This window comes from Sorex fumeus, unplaced genomic scaffold, assembly GCF_029834395.1.
Source record: "Sorex fumeus unplaced genomic scaffold, SorFum_2.1 ptg000044l, whole genome shotgun sequence".
Classification (NCBI taxonomy): domain Eukaryota; kingdom Metazoa; phylum Chordata; class Mammalia; order Eulipotyphla; family Soricidae; genus Sorex; species Sorex fumeus.
Genome location: NW_026606101.1, coordinates 68,304,761 through 68,324,893, shown reverse-complemented (window position 1 = coordinate 68,324,893; position 20,133 = coordinate 68,304,761). Strand labels below are relative to the sequence as shown.

At 43.5% G+C, this 20,133-nt stretch overlaps 1 protein-coding gene across 1 annotated transcript in view; it reads left to right on the top strand.

The window, feature by feature from the left end:
• The window catches only part of PIK3CB (phosphatidylinositol-4,5-bisphosphate 3-kinase catalytic subunit beta), a 104,399-nt gene that overhangs the window by 39,374 nt on the left and 44,892 nt on the right, over positions 1 to 20,133 (top strand). The window contains exons 3-6 of the mRNA XM_056122091.1: positions 5,393 to 5,579; positions 8,560 to 8,785; positions 17,151 to 17,374; positions 18,192 to 18,371. Of these exons, the coding sequence (XP_055978066.1) occupies positions 5,409 to 5,579; positions 8,560 to 8,785; positions 17,151 to 17,374; positions 18,192 to 18,371 (801 nt within the window). The 5' untranslated portion in view covers positions 5,393 to 5,408. The remainder of the gene's footprint in view (positions 1 to 5,392; positions 5,580 to 8,559; positions 8,786 to 17,150; positions 17,375 to 18,191; positions 18,372 to 20,133) is intronic.

Sequence of the window (20,133 nt, the reverse complement as noted above, 5' to 3'; positions counted from 1 at the left end):
CAACGGGCAACGCTTTCCTCCCTTTTTGCCAGCGAACAATCGACAGGATATGGGTTTGTAATTACAGTCCGAGGGCTTAGTTGAGCCTGAGCGGATTGTCATTGCTGCAGTTCCTGTGCTCTGATAGTTTTCTCTTAAAGATCCATGCGCTCCCTCAGGCCTAGGTTCCAGGGATGTAGAGGGTAGGAACTTTGGGGAGGGGTGGGGTAGAATCATTGTTTGCTAATGGATGAAATTGCTCAGGGGACCAACCTGATTGTGCTCATGAAGGTACTTGACCCCTGGACCAAGGTTTCCAAGGGTCTGTAACTCCTGATCCCGAAACTAAGTTACCTCTTGGACTAGACTCTGGTGTGGACTCTGCGATTTAGGGCCCAGAGGGAAACCGGGTGAGCTTAGAAAGAGAATGGAATGTGCTGGACCTCTGGGCTGGACTGCTCCCCTACCCCTTTGTTTTACCCCCTTGTATATCTTGACCCCAATGCTAGGTGCTCACCTGGTCCCATAGTTAAGAAGATCAGCCTAGGGCAAGATTTTCCCCTTTCCTGGCCTTTCTCCCACACCCAGCTCCCCAGCCTCCACCCACCACACCATCCCCAGGCCTTGAGTTTCCCCAAATGCTCAAGTTGAGTGTGACCTAGCTGCACAGGGATGCGCGGTCACTGGTGCCCTCCACCAATTCCTTGGCCACGTGTGTCCTGTGCTCGGCCCCCACAGCAACCGCGGGAGGGGAAGGGGGAAATAAAAATAAAGGAATTAGCTAACAGCTGTGTACCATTGGCTCGTTAGCCAGTAAGTAGAACTTCCTTCCTTCCTTCCTTCCTTCCTTCCTTCCTTCCTTCCTTCCTTCCTTCCTTCCTCCCTCCCTCCCTCCCTCCCTCCCTCCCTCCCTCCCTTCCTTCTGTGGTGCAGCCTTTGTGCCTGCTCGTTCCCTCCCTCCCTGCTCATGGGGGTTTCGCATGCTTCATTTCGCTCACAGGGACCGGTTTGCGCTGCTGCTGAGGGTGGGCAGCACCAGGGATCCAGCCTGAGTCTGCAGCTTGTAGGACAGGTGCTTTGCCACTGAGCCCTCCCTGGGCATCACCTACAATGCAGCTTGAAAATTCTTTCCAGGTATTTTTTTTTCCCCCTCTTAGAAAAGATACACACTATACTGCAAACCACAGTTCCCAGAAGGAGAGAGGGAGGGAGGGACTGGGGGGAGTGCCTGCCATAGAGGCTGGGGCTGGGGAAGGGGAGGTGGGGGTGGGTGGGAGGGAAACTGGGGAGATTGGTGCTGGGAAATGTACAATGGTGGTAGGGTGGGCATTGGCACAGTATGAGTGAAATCCAATCCTGAACAGCTTTGTAATGATCTGTCTCGTGATTCAATAATTTTTTTAAAAAATACACAGTTTAGGTGATATGGTTACAATAGTGTTATGTATTGATGTCAAGTTACTGCCCCTGCCACCAGCAAAGACCCTCTAGCACTGGCCTCCAGGCATTTATTTATGTTATTTCAGTTCTCTTTCGCATTACCTAGGAAGTTGAGAGTGCCTTGAAAATGGGTGTATGGGTATCTAAGTTATAGTTATTGCATTAAGAATGTGTATGTCTTGGAGGCCAGCCACACACTCTAGGGGAAAAGGGAGCTCAGATAGAGAAAGGAGCGCCAAATAGAGCGTGTTGGGAGGATCCTCCAGGATGGGAGAAGCATGCTGAAAGTAGACTACAGACCAAACATGATTTCCACTCACTGCCTCTCCTGCAAACCACAACACCCAAAAGGAGAGAGAGAACAAAAGGGAATACCCTGCCACAGAGGCAGGGTGGGACGGAGGGGATGGGGTGTGAGAGGGACACTGGGACCTGTGGTGGTGGAAAATGGGCACTGGTGGAGGGGTGGGTGTTTGATCATTGTACAATTGAAACCCAAGCACAAAAATTTGTAAGTCTACAACTGTACCTCATGGTGTTTCACTAACAAAAATTAAAAAAAAAAAAAGTAAATGGTGGAGAATGGGCACTAGTGGAGGGATGGGTACTGGATCATTGTATAAATGAAACCCAAGCACAAAAATTTGTAAGTCTACAACTGTACCTCATGGTGTTTCACTAATAAAAATTTTAAAAAAGGATGTGTAAAGTAATTGTTTCAAAGGAGAATTAAACCTGAGAGTGTTGAAAATCATTCTCGTATGTAGCATGAAAACCTCAAGACCTAGCCTAGTAAAAGTTGTGTGTTTTTACAATTTTTTTTATTAAAGGGGAACACAAGCCCACCCTACATGTTAGACTGTTGTTATGTCATACAAGTCTAACCAAGGCATTTATAAAGGATGATAATCAGCCTTAAAACTCAGTTACAGTAAGTTATTAATATAGCTATCAGTGTATTGATACTTTAAAACCATTTTACCTTGGCATAACCCAGAAATACTTCCTTTGATAATGTATCCCTTGTTGAGAAAAGCATTTCTATTCTCTTGTTTATACACAGCTTTGCTGTCCGTGGTCTCAAGTGTCTTGCTGACTCATTAGCATTGTTCTGAGTTGGTTGACAGTTGGAGGATTTTGTCCTTGAAATTGAAGCTAGGGGGATTGATTTTGGAGATCAGGATGATACTTCTTTAGTAAAGGGAAAGCAAGGTTAACTGTAAAGCTAAAAGCTTAAACTTTCTGATGCATTTTGAAATGGCACAAGAAAGATAACTTTTGCAAGTTTTAAGCCATGTTTATTGTGAAGTAGAATAGAGATCGGTTATAAAATGCACATACAAATAGGGCCGCTGGCGCGCCTCAGCGGGAGGTGGAGTGCATGCCATGCCTGTGTGAGGCCGGGGTTTGATCCCTTAGAGCACAAATGGACAGCTTAGTTTTTTCCTCAAGTAAACTCTGTTCTCTATAGTAAGGAATCATCACTGTAAACTCTGTATTCTTCTCTATATTAAAGAGTAACCACTGCCCTTTGACATCATGGAATTTTCCTGTGCTGCCTGAACTAAAGGAGATGTCGTCTGTTTGGAGTCAGTGTTGGGTGCAGATACATAATTCCTGAGATCCCTATAAACGGGCCTTAGATGCAGTTACAGGTGAGGCCTGTGACCTTCCCAGGAGCTAAAGGACGAGGCAGGTAATCTCAGCCGCATCTCATCTGTTGCAGTGGTCAGTGCGTTGTGTATCAGTGGATTCTGTACCTTGGCCTTTACTTTGTGAAGGTTCTTTCCTGGGGAAGCCTTCACTAGAGGCCCTCAGGGAGACCCTGGGCCACTGCTAGCCACGGGCTGCTCAGTGTGAGGTGCCAGCCAGGCACTGCTGCTCAATTCCCAGACTCACCCTGGACTCTGCTCCCTTCGTCTCTGTCAAACAGTTACTGAGAGGCTGCTGTGTGCTACGGGGAAATGAACAAAATCGAAAACGCATAGCTCAGCGCTCAAGTGGTTTTTTTGGGGGGAAAGGAGGGGGGACATCTAGATGTGCTCAGGACTAGCTCTTGGCTCTGTGCCTGGCGGGGCTCAGGGGCCAAATGGGGGGGATGGGCATGAGACCCGGGGTGGCCCTTTGAGACACTGATTTACAGCTCTATAAACGGAACTTCGGTTCCCTGACACACCTCTACCAGAGCTCTGCCCCCCAGAAGCATTTGAATAAAAGTTAAAGTAGCCAGTACTTGAAACTTAAATGTTTCACGCATTCTTTATTTTTCATAACAGTGTTATAGGGCAGTCCATTGCTCTTATTGTTGCCATTTCACCTACTTCAATAAAAGTTCCGAGGACGTAGGAAGAAAGAGAAGTGATTCGTCCAGGAGTTTTCTATAGTAAGTGTTGGAATCAGGCTTTAAAACTAAGCCGCCAGCCTTTGAGAGCACCACAGTCCTTTATCACTGTGCTGTTGCTCCCCTGCAGAAATAAGGCCAGCACACGGGAGGGACGGGCTAAGGACCAGGTGACCACATGGATGTGGGGTCCAGACTGCGTTAGGCAGCAGCGCCGTCCCTGGCTGTGTGTGCCAGTGTCAGCCCCCACAGTGTGCCAGGGCGCACGTGGTTTGTGTTTTACTTTAGCTCAGCAAGTTTGCCTTTAAAATTCAGCTCGCTGGAGGTTTGTGTAGGTGGGATTTAACAAGGAAAATCGCCAGGGCACCTCCAAGCAAGGGAGGAAGGGGGGTGCTCCTGAGCCTCCGTGTCTTCAACTGGCTGCATCTTGCCTGTCGTGTTTCACTCGTTCCCACTCTTAAAAAGGTTTGTTGAGGTGTACTGCATAGTTACTTGTAGATGGTTTTGGTTTGGGGGCCACACCCTGAGATTTTACTTCTGGCTCTGCACTCAGGAATCACCTGCGCTTGGGAGACCATACGGATATGAAATGGCAAGGATTGAACATGGGTCGGCCACACAATTGGATATATTTTGACGTGTATGTGTGTTTGTGTGTGTGTGTGTGGGGGGTATATGCAGGCACATGTGTGTGCATGCATGCACACAGTCTCTGAAAACCATCACAAGCTAATCACCTATGTCTTCCTCTCCCAAGAATTTACCAGGCTGGAGAGATAGAACAGTGGTTAGGGCATTTGCCTTGCATGCCACTGACCCGGGTTTGATCCCTGGCACGGGCAGGAGAATGGTCAGGCAGGCACAGGAAAATGGGCCAGAGATTGAGTACAAAGGACTTTGCTACCTCGCTTGAGATTTGGTGTTTTTTTTTTTTTTTTAATTTATTTATTTTAATTTTGTTGTTGTTGTTTTGGGGTCAGACGTGACTGTGGTCAGGGTTTGCTCTTGGCACTGCATTTAGGGATCACTTCTGGTGGGCTCAGGGGACCCAGTGGGGTGCCAGAGACCCAACTTGGGCCAGTTGTGTACATGGCAAGTGCCTTACCCACTGTGCTGTTTCTCTGGCCCCTAGGTTTGAATTTGGTGTTTCAATATAGGAGGTGAGTTATGGGACACTATTCATTTCTCACATGAGATTGGTAGAAATGGTCGAAAATGTCTTTTCAAAGAAGACCCTCTCAGGTGCCGTTTTCTTTGATATTTGTAAGGAAAAACCTTAGGAAGTTATTTTCAATGCAAATTCTGGTGAATATCAATTATGAAGTGATGGAGTGATTGTTTTCTTAGTTTCCTCAGGACCCTGTAACCTTTAAACATTCCATCTTTCATTTATAATGCGCCTCAGCGACTTTGAGTCTGTGTGGTGTATGCTTATAATTTCTGTCATGATAACCGAAAGTATATTTAAATACTCCCAATGACTTTGCTCTTGTCTAATTTGTTTGATCTCCTGTTCCATCATTTGTTATATTGAAGTTGAAGAACAAACTCTCGATTGTTGGGCTTTATCATATTTCAATGTGGAATTTGGCTAGCTACCTGCTTGACTAAGCTTTCCTTACCGATTTCCAGGGCCCCCTGGTTATGAATGCGCTTCCGTTTCACAATGTCTCCTGCTATGGCAGACGTCCTTGACATCTGGGCGGTGGATTCGCAGATCGCAGCAGATGGCTCCATCCCTGTGGACTTCCTTCTGCCCACCGGCATCTACATACAGTTGGAGGTGCCTCGGGAAGCCACCATTTCCTACATTAAGCAGGTGCGTGAGCGAGCAGGACTTCTGTCAACTTAGTTCATATTTTTCTTTGTGGAAAACTGTTCTTCTGTTATAGAAATTGGTATTAGTGTTAGTCACATGGTAAACTGGAGGGAGGTATAACTTTGCGATAAATGCATGTTAAAGATTTTGTGGGCCAGAGATCAGTGCTTTGCATGTGTGAGATTGGTGGGTCTGAAAGAGAGACTGAGGGAGGAGGAGGAGGAGGGGAGTATGGGAGAGAGGGATGGGGGAGAGAGGACGGGAGGAGAGGAGAGGCTTGAGGTGACTCAAGCAGTTGAAGAGCACATGCGTACCATGTACCAACACAGTGCAGCACACCAGTCACCCCTCTCAACCTTTGCTGTGGTCTAGGGGCGTCCAGCACTGCTGGGAGTTGGTGAAGGTTTGTTTGTTTGTTTTATTTTTTGTTTTTAAATACTCCTGTGGCACGAGGGATAGTATAGCGGGTGGGGTGCTTGCCTTGCACTTGGCCAACTTGGGTTCAATCCCTGGCATCCCCTATGGCCTCCAGAGCACCCCCTGCTCATTGCCGGGTGTGGCTCCCCCAAATTAAAAAATACTTTAGAGATCACAACAAAGTTGTAATTGTCAAATGTTTATTTTTCATTTATTTAGTTTCCAGTGTTTGGGTCACACCCAGGTGTGTTCAGGACTTAGGCCCTGACTGCGCTCAGGGATTACTCCTGGCAAGCTCAGGGGACCATATAGTTGCTGGGGATCAGACCCAGGTCAGCCAAGTGCACGGCATGCGTCTACTCGCTGGACTACCGCCCCCCCCCTTTTTTTTAAGTAATAGCCATTTTATGGCCATGAAGCCGTGTTGTTATTTTTATTTACCCTTTCTTAATGATTAATCATATTTAATCTCTCTGTCTGTCTGTCTGTCTCTCTCTGTTTCTCTGTCTCTCTCACATTCTCTATTCTGCTCTGCTCAGCCATGTGGACTGACAGGTCAGTGCGTGGGTGCTCCTGGCCTTCCAGCCCACACCCGCGGGTGCCCGGCTGAACTCAGAGTTGTGCACCTGTGAAAGCTCGCAGTGTGGCCCTTCAGCACTTTCCTGTCTCCTTTTCAGCTTGGTATTTGTCACTTGTAGGATTTTTTTCTTTTTTCTTTTATTTGTAGGATTTTTTCTTTTTTCTTTTATTTGTAGGATTTTTTAAAAATTCAAAACAGTAGTCCATTTCTTACCACTTTTTAATCCCCCTCTGGTTGAGTGCAAGACTTTCCTTGCTTTGAAGGCTTGTCTCATCACAGATGTTTTGAGGTATTTTCTCCCGTTTTGTGTCATCTTTCTTAATGTAATTTTGAAGTCACATTTCTCTAGTTTTCTTTTGTTGCCCAGCACTACATACTCTGCTCTGAGTCTGAGGATCAAGCTTTCTCCCCCACCCCCCCAAGTAGGGGCCCCTCCCAGCAGTGTTGGGTAGGAGGCACACTTTTTTTTTTTAAGAATTTATTTATTTATTTATTTATTTATTTATTGGGGGGGTCATACCCAGCAATGCACAGGGATTCCTCCTGGCTCATGCACTCAGGAATTACTCCTGGCGATTCTTGGGGGATCATATGAGCTCCTGGGAATCGAACCCGGGTTGGCCTCGTGCAAGGCAAACATCCTACCCACTGTGCTATCGCTTCGGGGGCACACTTCTTGAATACTTGGCCTGATGGTTTGGTGCTAGCAGTCAGACTCGGCTGCCATGTGCCCTGTGTGCCCTCTGCCCCAACTCACCTACTTGACTCCTGGCTCTGCATTCAGGAATTACTCCTGGCGGTGCTCGGGGAACCATATGGATGGCAGGGATCAAATCTAGGTCAGCCGCATGCAAGGCAAACTCCCTACTGGCTGTGCTATTGCTCCAGCCCCTCTGCTTTTTTTTTTTAAATTAAATCATCATGAGATATACAGTTACAAAGCTCTTCGTGATTGGATTTCAGTCATACAGTTCCATCACTTGGCCCTTCACCAGTGGACATTTCCCACACCAGTGTCCCCAGTTTCCCTCCCGCCCCCTTCCACAACCTGCCTCCATGGCAGGCACTTTTCTTCTCTCTCTCTCTCTCTCTCTCTCTGTCTCTTTCTCTCCTTCTCTCTCCCCCCCCCTTCAGGCATTATGGTTTGCAATACAGGTGCTGAAAAGTTATCATGTCTTTATGTTTGTCCTTTTACCTGTTTTCAGCACTCAGTTCTTGTCCAGAGTGATCATTTCCAGCTGTCATAGTGGTCCCTTTTCTCTCCTTGCTGGCCTCCCCACACCATCACTTGTGGCAAGCTTCCAACTGTGGACCATTCCTTCTGACCCTTGTTTCTACGGTCCTTGGCTTTAAGTCTCATACTATGTTTGTTTATATCCCACAGATGAGTGCAGTCACTCTATGTCTGTCCCTCTCCCCCTCTGACTCATTTCACTTAGTGTGATAGTCTCCATGCCGATCCATTTATATCTGCCTACTTTTTAAACTAGAATTTCATTTTTTAGTAGTTGTTTTCGCAACTGTTTTCCTCATGCATTAAGCTATTTTATATTACCTTATAAATATGAATAATTGCCATACATATGTTTTTGTGATTTGGTACTAAAAATAGCCACCTTCACATATTTTATTTTATTTTAAAATTTTTATTTATTTCTTTGCTTTTTGGGTCACACCCAGCGATGCTCAGGGGTTGCTCCTTGCTCTGCACTCAGGAATTACTCCTAGCAGTGCTTGGGGGACCATTTAGGATGCCGGGGATCCAACCCAGGCCGGCCGTGTGCAAGGCAAATGCCCTACCTGCAACCTTCACATATTTTAGATAGCTTTTGTTGTTCATGTACTTATGTCATATTTCAAACTGGATTATATTTTATCATTCACTAGACCAGTCCTAGTTTTTAAGCATCTTGCTTTCAGTGTTTGAGATTTATAAGACAGTGTGCTCCTTAGTCAGGGGAATGTTTCATTTTTCCCTTGCAGATGTTGTGGAAGCAGGTTCACAACTACCCGATGTTCCACCTCCTGATGGAAATCGACGCGTACATGTTTGCCTGTGTGAACCAGACGGCGGTATATGAGGAGCTCGAGGACGAAACCAGGAGACTGTGCGACGTCAGACCTTTCCTTCCAGTTCTCAAATTAGTGACAAGAAGTTGTGATCCAGGGGAAAAATTAGACTCGAAAATTGGAGTCCTGATAGGAAAAGGTATTACAAGCTTTTTTGGGAGGAGCGGGCTTGGGTTGGGGGTGGGATTGGCCACACTGGACAATGTTCAGTGCTTCTCTGGGGGTTGATCCTGGGTCAGCCTTGTGCAGGGCAAGCACCCTACCCACTGTGCAGTAGCTCCAGGCCTCATAGGAACTGTATTTTAGTATGGTGTTTCCCGCCTGATGGATTAGGGAGTGCTCCCAGTCTGCTTTAAGGGACCGGGGACCGCTCCCGACGATGCTCTGACTTGGTGGGCTGCTCCCGGTCCACACCTCCCAGTTCTCAGGGCTGTGTAGTTCTGGGGCTTCTGTGTGCAAAGTGCATGGTCCTGTCCTTTGAGCCATATTTTCTGCCCTCCAATATGCATTTTATAATGGTTTTTTAAGTTATTATTTCTTAAAGAAATGCCATTGAAATTCTGATAGGGGTGTGTAGTGAGTGTATGGATAGCAGCTATATTATCTCCCAGTCTAGGAACATGGAATGCACTTCAGTTAACTTATTATGTCATCATTCATTTCAGCCCAGGATGCATTTGGGTTATTTTGGTGGCAGGTGTTTGGGCCATACCTGGCAGTGCTTGGGGGCTATTCCCAGCTCTGTGCTTAGGGGCCAAGTGGTGCCAGGGACCAAAGTGCGATTAGCCACATGCAAGGCGAGTCCTGTAATCCCTCTAATCCCTCAAGCCCTTGCATGAATTCTTACTTGTCAGTTGAGATACACACACACACACACACACACACACACACACACACACACACACACAGAGCAAGTATGACCTAAGATGTCGCTTTGCAAAGTGCTCCACGAGCCAGTGCTCATCTGTAAATTGGTGAAGTCTGAGTTGTTCTAAACACAGAAATCAACGAATGAATGTTTAGAAATTCCTCTACCGATGTTGTATTGCCACATACAAGGACGTGTGCTCTGTCTGTGTTTTCTTCTCTGGTGACTTAATTTGTTCTGTACTGGTTTTCTTTCACGCCGCCTGTATTATTTTTAACCAGCAGGAAAAATAATATGTTTTTAAAAAACATTTTATATTCATAAAAATATAAAATGTTTCTCCTTTGCTCTGGTTGTTGGAGACACCCTTTCCCAAGTCCTTCTCAGTTCCGTGTGAACTCTGCCCTATAGTGTCACCCTAATCCAACACACCTTCTAGACCAACCAAGGCTTGAAGTTCTGATAAGGCTCCTTAATTATCCAGATTAGTGACAGGTTTTACTCCAGAAGTAAAATTATCTTTACCTGCAGTTACTTTTGTATTGAGATAGATAATCACATCCTGTTGCTTAACTACTTAAAAAAATCTTTGACTGCTTCAGAGGGTGAGTTTTGCAGTAATTTCATTTTTGTTTCTGAGTAACACACGACACTTCAGGGCTTACTCCTGGCTTTGCGCTCAGGGTTCACACCTGACACACTGATGGGACCATGTTGGGTACCTGGGATTGACCCCATATCCGCTGCCTGTAAGGAAAACATCTTACTCACTGTACAGTAATTCTTTTCCATAAAATAGGTTTGTAATTACACACAAAAAAGTTTAAGTATTAATGGCCTTATAAAATTCATTGCTTTTTGTTTTATAAAGGCTTTATTTTTCTAGATTTTAATTCATCATCAAAAAATTTTATTTAAATTGAAGGAAAATGAAGAAAATTAGTTTTTTAAATAGAAAATGAAAATTTTTAAATAAATATTAATCTACAAAATTAATGATTTTATTATCCAGGACAAGAATATCCACTGGAAAAAGCAAAGAAATTTGTTGGCAGTTGGAAAAAAAATTGCTATATGACTAATTATTTTTTAAAAATGTTACTGAGAGTATCTCGCCTGCACGGCAAAGCCTGGCAAGCTCCCCGTGACGTATTCGATATGCCAAACACAGTAACAAGTCTCACAATGGAGACGTAACTGGACCCACTCAAGCAAATTGATGAGCAACGGGAGGACAGTGACCGTTTCTAGATCAGATTTTTATTGCATTTTTTTCTAAGCTGCGTGGGAGAGGCTCATGTATTCCCCTATGTCTGATTATAAATACTTAGTTCTTGTGTATTTTATGGAAGGAAGCAGACTGGAACCACATTGACCGTTAGGGACACTGAAATATTTGGTAATCCAAGAGTTTAGCACCGTGTGCAGGGGTGGCTGCTTCAGGGTGCGGGTCTTCAAGCTTTACCATCTTTTGAAAATTTAGATCACTCTCCTACTTTCTGATCTGGACCTTCTGATCTGGACCTTCTAAACATACCAATTCCTTACCCAGAACTACATTTAGGTGTGCCAGATCTGGCAAATTAGAGTACAAAAGATCTAACTTTTTTTTTTTTTAACTGAGTCACCATGAGATACAAAGTCTCGAAGCTGTTCTTGATAAGGTTTCAGTTACCCAGTGTTCCAACCCCTATCCCTCTACCAATGTATATTTCCCACCACTAATGCCCCCAGTTTCCCTCCTGCCACCCTCACTCCCACCCCCAGCCTGCCTCTATGACAGGCACTTTTCTTCTCTCTCTCTCTCTCTCTCTCTCTCTCTAAGAGATTTAACTACTGCATGGGTTTTTTTTTTGTGTGTTTTTAATTCATTATTGAGATGGAAATGAGCTTACTGGTATTCTCCCTCCTCTCTCTCTCTCTCTCTCTCTCTCTCTCTCTCTCTCTATTTTTGGGTCACACCCAGCAATGCACAGGGGTTACTTCTGGCTCTGCACTCAGGAATTACTCCTGGTGGTGCTCACGGGACAATCTGGGGTGCTGAGAATTGAACCCGGGTCTGCTGTGTGCAAGGCAAACTCCCTACCCGCTGTGCTATCACTCAAGTCCCTCTCCATCCTCTTCTACGTCCCCCTTCCCACCTTTTTTGGAGGAGTGGTAACCTCAAATTTTCTTGTTACATACCACTGGGGTTTTTTTTTATACACACACACACACACACATGCATACACACAGAGGAATATACACATATATTGTACCTTTTTCAGCATCATAAAACTTACTGCATAGTTTTCAAAAATGCTATGCCTATAATGCAAAGATTACATAGTGTTTTATTGATTTCAATAAAGGAGGCTCTAAAGAGGAACTCTAAAGTTCTTGTATCTGGAAAAGCTGGTAGTAAGATAAGATAGTATACACAGATTCAAACATTCACATCCATATAGGAAGTTAAGTCAGCCTTTGTCAATGTTTTGGAAAGATTTTTCATTTTAAATACCTAACAACTAAATTTTTGTAGTTGCCCATTTTTGTGTGATCACTACAACCGGAGCTTGGTGAGGTCATGACTCCTGGAAAACAATAAACAATTATTTCAGTTTAACTTCAGGAACAGTTCACTGCCTCCTCCTCTTCAGAGGAAACAATGGAACCTTTACAGACTTAGCTGCCCTGACTGGTCTAAAAATACCTTTTCCTGAAAGATGATGTGTTTGATCGTTTCATTTTCTGTTTGTTCTAAGTAATTATTTACAGAGCTACTGTTTGGGTTCTGATTAATCTCCATTGTAAAGATCCACGCCACTCTTAAATTGAAGGAAATAGTATGCAAGATTTTCAGTAATATCTTTAGTATGATGGGGTTGTCCTCAGTGCTTTTTAATATGAAGAATTATATTTGCAAACTCTAAAGTCCTCTCAAGTTTTAGCACTGCTGGTGTTCTGTTAGTAGAAGACATTCAAGAAATGAATGAGGTTTAAAATGTGTTACTTGGCCTGATTTCTTATTTTGTCTAAGGTCCTATTCCTAAGTATTGCTCATACTGCTTCCCAGATTCAAGCTTCCCCTGTTTCTTGAAGTTTCTCATAAATTGGGATTCAGTAAGTTCAGGCTGAATTAGAGAAATGTGTGCTTTTCACTTGACTCTAACGGAAATGTGAACAAAAGTCCCATGTTAATAATAGATTGGAAAATATTTTGAAACAGTAGCACTGGCATCCTAGCAGTGTGTTTTGACTGCTTGTACTTGGGGATCTAACTGAGAACCTGAGTGAAGGGTCTCTGTCTGCTTGGGCGAACTATCCAGTGGAAATGGGAGTCAGCAAAACGGGCCACGGGCCAGCTGTGAGGACCACTGGCAGCCAAGAGGGCCCTTTAGAGTACACTGTGTTAAACTGACCCTCCAGAGCTTGGCAACGGCTCTTCGGGGGAGAGGAGTTGGTAGAAGCAAGAGCAAATGGGAATGTTATGTGTGAGCAGTCACCTGTTCAGGCAGCTAAAGAAAATGATTAGTTTATTTAATTGTATAGCTAGGAGAAGTGGAAGACCAGGGAGAAAGAGCCAACCAGTCTGTAGGAGCACCTATTGACCTGATCATCGATTTTATTTATTTCTTTATTTGTTGGTTTGGGGGCCATACCTGGAAGTGCTCAGGGGTTACTCCTGGCGCTGCATTCAGGAATTTTTCCTGGCGACGCAGGAGACCATATGGGATGCCGGGAATCAAACCTGGGTGAGTGATTTCCCCACTGCACTATGGCTCCAGCCAGCCCCTCTGATTGGCATTATTAAAAGTGGAAAATGCATTGATAGTAGAGAACTGGTAACAAATTGAAAACTGGTAACCATTTTAGACTGGTCATGGAGGGGCTGGAGTGATAGCGCAGTGGGGAGGGCATTTACCTTGCACACGGCTGACCTGGATTCGATTCCCAGCATCCCGTATGGTCCCCCAAGCAATGCCAGGAGTGATTCCTGAGTGCAGAGCCAGGAGTAACCCCTGAGCATTGCTGGGTGTGATCCAAAAAGAAAAAAAAAAAGACTGGTCATGAAGAAATGAGTGAAATTATCACAGAATCCACATGAGGAGAGCAATGATGATGACCAGGAGTAAATTAATGCTGTGGGAGGAATAAATAGAGTTTTGAGGCTTTTAGAAAGTGTATTGGACATGGTTTTTCCATAGGTCAAAGGGAGAAAATTTTGCTTTTAGTTAGATCTCTATATTGTGTATTGATTGGTACTCCTTTTTTCTTTTACCTATTAAGTCTGGCAAGAGTTGTCAGTGTTAAGAGGCACTGGGGGCAAGTCTGGGAGGTAGTGGCTCTCACTAGTCTGCCTGGTTACAGTTCACTGAAAGCTGACTGAAGACTGTACAGGGAGCGTTAGCACAGCCTTAAGTTTTAACTTCTGCTCCATTATGCAGCTTAACTAACTCCTTTGGTTTTTTCCATAAGTGAACCACCACAAATTGATTCTTTATTTTCCAATAGAATAAGTAGTTTTATTATTATAGCTGTCCTTTGGGATGAGGGCAGGCCTGGCCATTCTCAGGCTCCTCCCGGTGTTGCTCAGGGGACTGTGCAGAGCTGGGGGTCTACTGGGGGCTGTACATGGACAGCCACACCCCTCCCTTGGCACCGGCTCCCTCGCCCCATCCTAATGTTTTCAAACCAGGTCTTGGCTTTTTGCGTCACACCCGGTGAGATGCTCAGGCGCTCTGCACTCAGGAGCATTGCTCGGGGGGAACCATATGGGACGACGGGGTTTGAGCTCTGGTCGGCCGTGTGCAAGGCAAATGCCCTCCCCACTGTACTGTCCTCTAGCCCTGAAAACTTGGCCCTTCCTTTTTGGTGCCTGGACTGACTGCTGCGGAGATGTCGCCTGGCTGAGGATGTCGGCTTTTTTTGGTCTTTTTCCTTTTGGGTCACATCCAGCGATGCTCAGGGGTTATTCCTGGCTCTGCACTCAGGAATCTCTCCTGGCTGTGCTTGGGGGACCCTATGGGATGCCGGGGATTGAACCCCAGTCTGCTGTGTGCAAGGCAAACGCCTTACACACTGCCTATCACTCCAGCCCCTGTATGTCGGCTTTCAACCCTGCCTGAAAACCCATATAAAGTGCTTTGATTCTCCCCCCCACATCCCCCCTCCCAAAAAAAGCAAACCCAGACCTTAACATTTAATTTATTCCTGGCATCTTTATTTTTATGAGTAAAACTACAGTATACTGATCTTTTTGAGTACAGTATACCGATTTTTTTATACTCATATTTGTAGTTTTATGAGCAAAACTACAGTATACTGGGCTGGAGCGATAGCGCAACGGGTAGGGCGTTTGCTCTGCACACAGCTGACCTGGGTTCGATTCCCGGCATTCCATATAGTCCCCCGAGCACTGCCAGGATTGATTCCTGAGTGCAGAGCCAGGAATAACCCTGTGCATTGCTGGGTGTGACCCCCCGCCCCCCAAAAAAACTACAGTATACCGATCTGTTATTTGTATTTTAAAACTACTGAAATAAAAGCAGACTATTCAGTAAAGGAACTTGGTGTTTGACAGCGACTCAGTGATAGGCAGGACTTTGAGAAAGTTTTATACTTGCAGAAGGGGAAAGGTTCGATTATGCCTGATTGGAATTTGTTAGTGGGAAAATTCAAAGTGGGCTCAGCAGATGGTGGGCCTGCTCTGGGATTGATTCGTAGTGGGGCTTCTCTGGTCGGTCCTGGAATTCGAGGGAACTTTGAGGTCAGAGCTATGGATGCTCACGTTTGTTTACTGGCACTCACGGTGCCAGTGCTGCAGTTTGTGTCTATTTGAGTGTGGGCCATGAGTGGTACACGCTGACCTCAATGTGTCAGATAAATTTTGATATGCTTGCTTTGCTTCTGAGCACAGAGTATTGTCAGACTTAAATCTTTTTCTGTGTTACAAATCAGTATACCTAATTTTTAGACTATTCAAAAGATAATTCTCAAAAAGTTGTTTTTTTTATATCTAGTATATATTTATGGTAGAAGTGGTCCATAACTGAGTATACCACAGAATATTTTTATTTTTGGATTTTGACCGACTGTGACTGGTTGAAATTATGTAAAATTAAAGTTCAGTCTATGTAATTTGACTTGTACTGAATTCTAAAATAAATAATAACTTGAATTTTAGACTCATAAAATTTCAATTATATAGTATCACCCTAAAACTGTATTAAAAAATTTTAAGAATCAATACCCTTTCTCTGCTATTTTAAGTTATGGTTTTTGGTTTATAAAGTGGGAATCCTTTATATATTTACCTTTACATATGTATGTTTATTATATAAACATGTATGTTGCAAAGTATGCACTGTGAATTTTGGTGACTGTCTTTGTAAAACTGGTAACCAGTTATGTTTCTTTAGTATTTTAAATTATTTTTTATTAACTGTGATTCAATCTCAATGTGCTAGTACCGATCGATCACTTCACCAGTGCCCACTTACTTTCACCAGAGTTCCCAGTTTTCCTTCTGCCTGTCTCTCTGGGAGCTGCTTTTTCTTTTTCTTTTTTTCTTCTTTGCACTGTGGTTAACACTTCCCTTCTGATAGAGTGCCATGTATATCACTCTGCCTTTCACGGACCCCAGTCCTAGGTCAGAGTGACCACTTCTTCTCTCCTTATCACAGTGATCCCTTCCCTGACTCCGTCCTGGCAACTGGCAACGGCAAGCTTCCTACTAAGACCAGTTCTCCTGCTCTTTGCTTCTATTATCTTTGGGCATTAGTTACTCCCCTACTTCGCTTCTTTGTATCCCGTATGTGAGTGCAGTCTGTCTGTCCCTCTTCCTCTGACTCATTTCACTCAGCACGATATTCTCCAGATCCACCCATGTATCAGCAAATTGCATGATACCATTTTTTCTTACAGCCAAGTAGTATTCCGTTGTGTATATGTATTATAGCTTCTTCATCCACGCATCTGTTCTTGGGCACTTGGGTTGTTTTTAGATTTGGCTATTGTGAATAGAGCTATAATGAACATAGAAGTGCAGATGACTTTTCTGCATTGTGATTTGGGGTTCTTGGGGTGTAATCCCAAGAGTGGAATTGCTGGCTCAATCTCTAGGGGTCTTTTGGGGTTTTGTTTTGTTTTTTAGTTGAACCATACTTGGTGATGCTCAGGGGTTATTCCTGGTGATGCTCGGGGTACTCCTGGGGTTGAGATGCTCAGGGTACTATGTGGGATGCCAGGATTGAACCTGGGTCAGCTGTGTGCAAGGCAAGCACCATGTCCACGGTTCTGTTGCTCCGGCCCTTCAATTTCTGTATATATTTTTTGAGGAATATCCGTGTTTTCCAGAACGACTGAACCAGTCTACATTCTCACCAGCAGTGATTGAGGGTCTCCTTTTTTCCCCCCTGACATTCATACCAGTACTGGTTGTTGTGCATTTATATTTTAAAAGGTTTCATGTTTTATTCCTTAAAGATGTATTTTTTTACATATGAAATTTTTTTCTCACTGTTCTTTGTTTTTTTTTAAATTTTCTTGTCCTATTTGATAAAATCAAGGTTTCACTTTGTTTCTGTTGATTACAGTTTGTATTCTCTCATTATTAATAGTTACTCGAAATGTCGTTTTTAAAAATTGTGTTTAGGTTTACATGAATTCGATGCCTTGAAGGATCCTGAAGTGAATGAATTCCGTGTAAAAATGCGCAAATTCAGTGAGGAGAAACTCCAGTCACTTGTGGGATTGTCTTGGATAGATTGGCTAAAGCAGACATACCCACCAGAGCATGAAACATCCACCCTTGAAAACTTAGAAGATAAACTTTATGGAGGAAAACTTATTGTGGCTGTTCACTTTGAAAATTGTCAGGTAGTATTATGTTTTTATAATAGTTTGTAGTAAATTAATGGATTTAACTGGATTTAGCTTTTATTCAGGTAACACTATTACAAAGTATTTTGTCTGGTCTTTGATTATATTATAGGAAATAGTTTTGTTATATTTTAAGTTATTAAGCAGTCTTCGGTGTCTGCCTTTGAAATGTTGAAGAGCTTTTATAATGTTCTGTCCCAACTATATTTCATTCCCTGTTAATAAATTGTTTTCCTTCTACATTTTTGTAAAATTGAATGATTTATTTGGTACCTTATTCTCACTAGTGACAACATAGAATTACTGTAATGATTCTTCTTCTTTATAGGGGTCACACCGAAATGCTTGGTTGTGGCATGGTGCTGGGTTAAAACTTGGTGCCTGTACAGGCTGGGAATGTGCTTCACCACTTGAGCGCCTCCCACGTTGCTATTTGAGTGTTGACTAAATTTGGATACCAGTGGTTTTTGGTTTTGGTTCTTTTCTCAACTTATTTTAGGAAAGATAGTCACTGGGAAGTGCTTGAGATGAACTACTGAAATGATAAATGTTATTTGAATATGAGTCATGTGTAAGTATTCGTCTCACTTGTGGATAACCCACATAGCATCAGATAGCTTGCAATTTACTAGACAGTCTAACCGATTTGATATGAACACTTTACAAAGCGGGAAATTGACTGAAAGAGCAAATACAAAGGATGCGTGCATATGCATTACACAAATACTGCGTGTGGTTGCAGACAGTGTAGAACTGTGGGAGCGAGTTTTCGGCATTCATACTAAATTGCTTCTCTCCGCCTCCCCTCCTTTAGGATGTATTTAGTTTTCAAGTATCTCCCAATATGAACCCTATTAAAGTTAACGAATTGGCAATCCAGAAACGTTTGACTATTCATGGCAAAGAAGATGAAGTCAACCCTTACGATTATGTGTTGCAAGTCAGCGGGAGAGTGGAATATGTGTTTGGTGATCACCCATTAATTCAGTTCCAGGTATCTATATTAACTCTTTGTCTGACCAGTGAAATGTGTGTATTTGTATACTTAGTAATTTAAGTTTGTTAAAAAATGTGTTGCCGGGGCTGGAGAGATAGCACAGCGGGTTGCCTTGCACGCGGCCGACCCGAGTTTGATCCCCAGCATCCCATATGGTCCCCTGAGCACTGCCAGGAGTAACTCCTGAGTGCAGAGCCAGGAGTGACCCCTGTGCATTGCCAGGTGTGACCCAAAAAGAAAAAAAAAAAAAGAAAAAAAAGTGTTGCCACGACAAGCATTTGGAATTCACAGAAAATTAAACAATTTAGTAACAAGTGCCTTATCTTTGAGGTAACCATTGTTAACATTTTGGTATATTTTTTGTCATTTTATTTTTCAGTTATGTATCTTTGGGGCATGTGATTTTGAATATGTTCAGATGTTTTGATTGCATTCTGCTTTTTTATTTTATATTATAGTTATTTTCCTGGAGAATTATGCACTCTTAATGTAATTTGTTATAACTGCTTACTATATTATGTGACCTTTATGATTTAGATGAAGTCCAGTGCGCTATCCATTGCGCCACAGAGCCGGGCGGGAGCGATAGCACAGCGGGTAGGGCGTTCGCCTTACACGCGGCCAACATGGCCGACCCGAGTTCGATTCCTCCGCCCCTCTCGGAGAGCCCGGCAAGCTACCGAGAGTATTCGATATGCCAGACACAGTAACAACAAAGTCTCCAATGGAGACGTTACTGGGCCCGCTCGAGCAAATCGACAATCAACGGGAGGGCCTTTACCTTTACCTTTACCTTTACCTTTATGATTTAGATACTAATTATGGAGTTAGTAAAAGATAAAATATTTGCTAAATGGCCACAAATGAAATTATATAAAAACTTAAGATTTTCTGCTAACTAGATAAGGTAATATAGTCAGTTTTTGTCTTTATTTAGAAAACTAAATTTTTTTTTTATGTAAGAGTACTGCAATTTATTCAGTGACTGATTAGGCTGATTTAATTGGGCATGAACGCCACAAAAATTATTAATCCAGTAATTATGAATATGATTTCCCTTTTCCACTTTTTGGGAAAGTGTTTCCATATTTGGTAAGAATTTTATAATTACTTACTATCTTCTAAAACTTTTCTTAATTTTTGAGGTATTTATTCCTACTTAGTTATCCATTGCATATTCTGTATGCAATGCAAGGAAGTATTTCTTGTGGAGGAAAGTGGAGTTTTAAATTAAAAACATTCAGTGCAGCAGTCCTCCCGGTTATAAGATCTGCTATTTAGGATCCGAACCGTGGTGCAGCCATGAGGGCACTTGCCTTGCCCACAGCTTACCCAGGGCCCATTTCCCACATCCCGTATGGTTCCCTGTGCACCACCAGAAGTGCTTCTTGCATGCAGAGTCAGGAGTAAGCCCTGAGCATGCCTGGTGTAAGATCTACTGCTTAAAGACTAGGGTCTTGGCCATGCCTTCAAGGAACTTGGAACTTTTCGTTGAAGTTACATTTGGAGACTGAAAAATGATCATGACGCAAAATATCATAAACTAGAGTACCAAGTTACAGGTAAAGAGTGGCAATATTTTTAAAAATCACTCATTTAGGGACTGGAGCAATAGCACAGCGGGTAGGGCGTTTGCCTTGCAGGTGGCCGACCCGGGTTCAAATCCCAGCATCCCATGTGGTCCCTGAGCATTGCCAGGAGTAACTCCTGAGTGCATGAGCCAGGAGTAATCCCTGTGTATCGCTGGGTGTGACCCAAG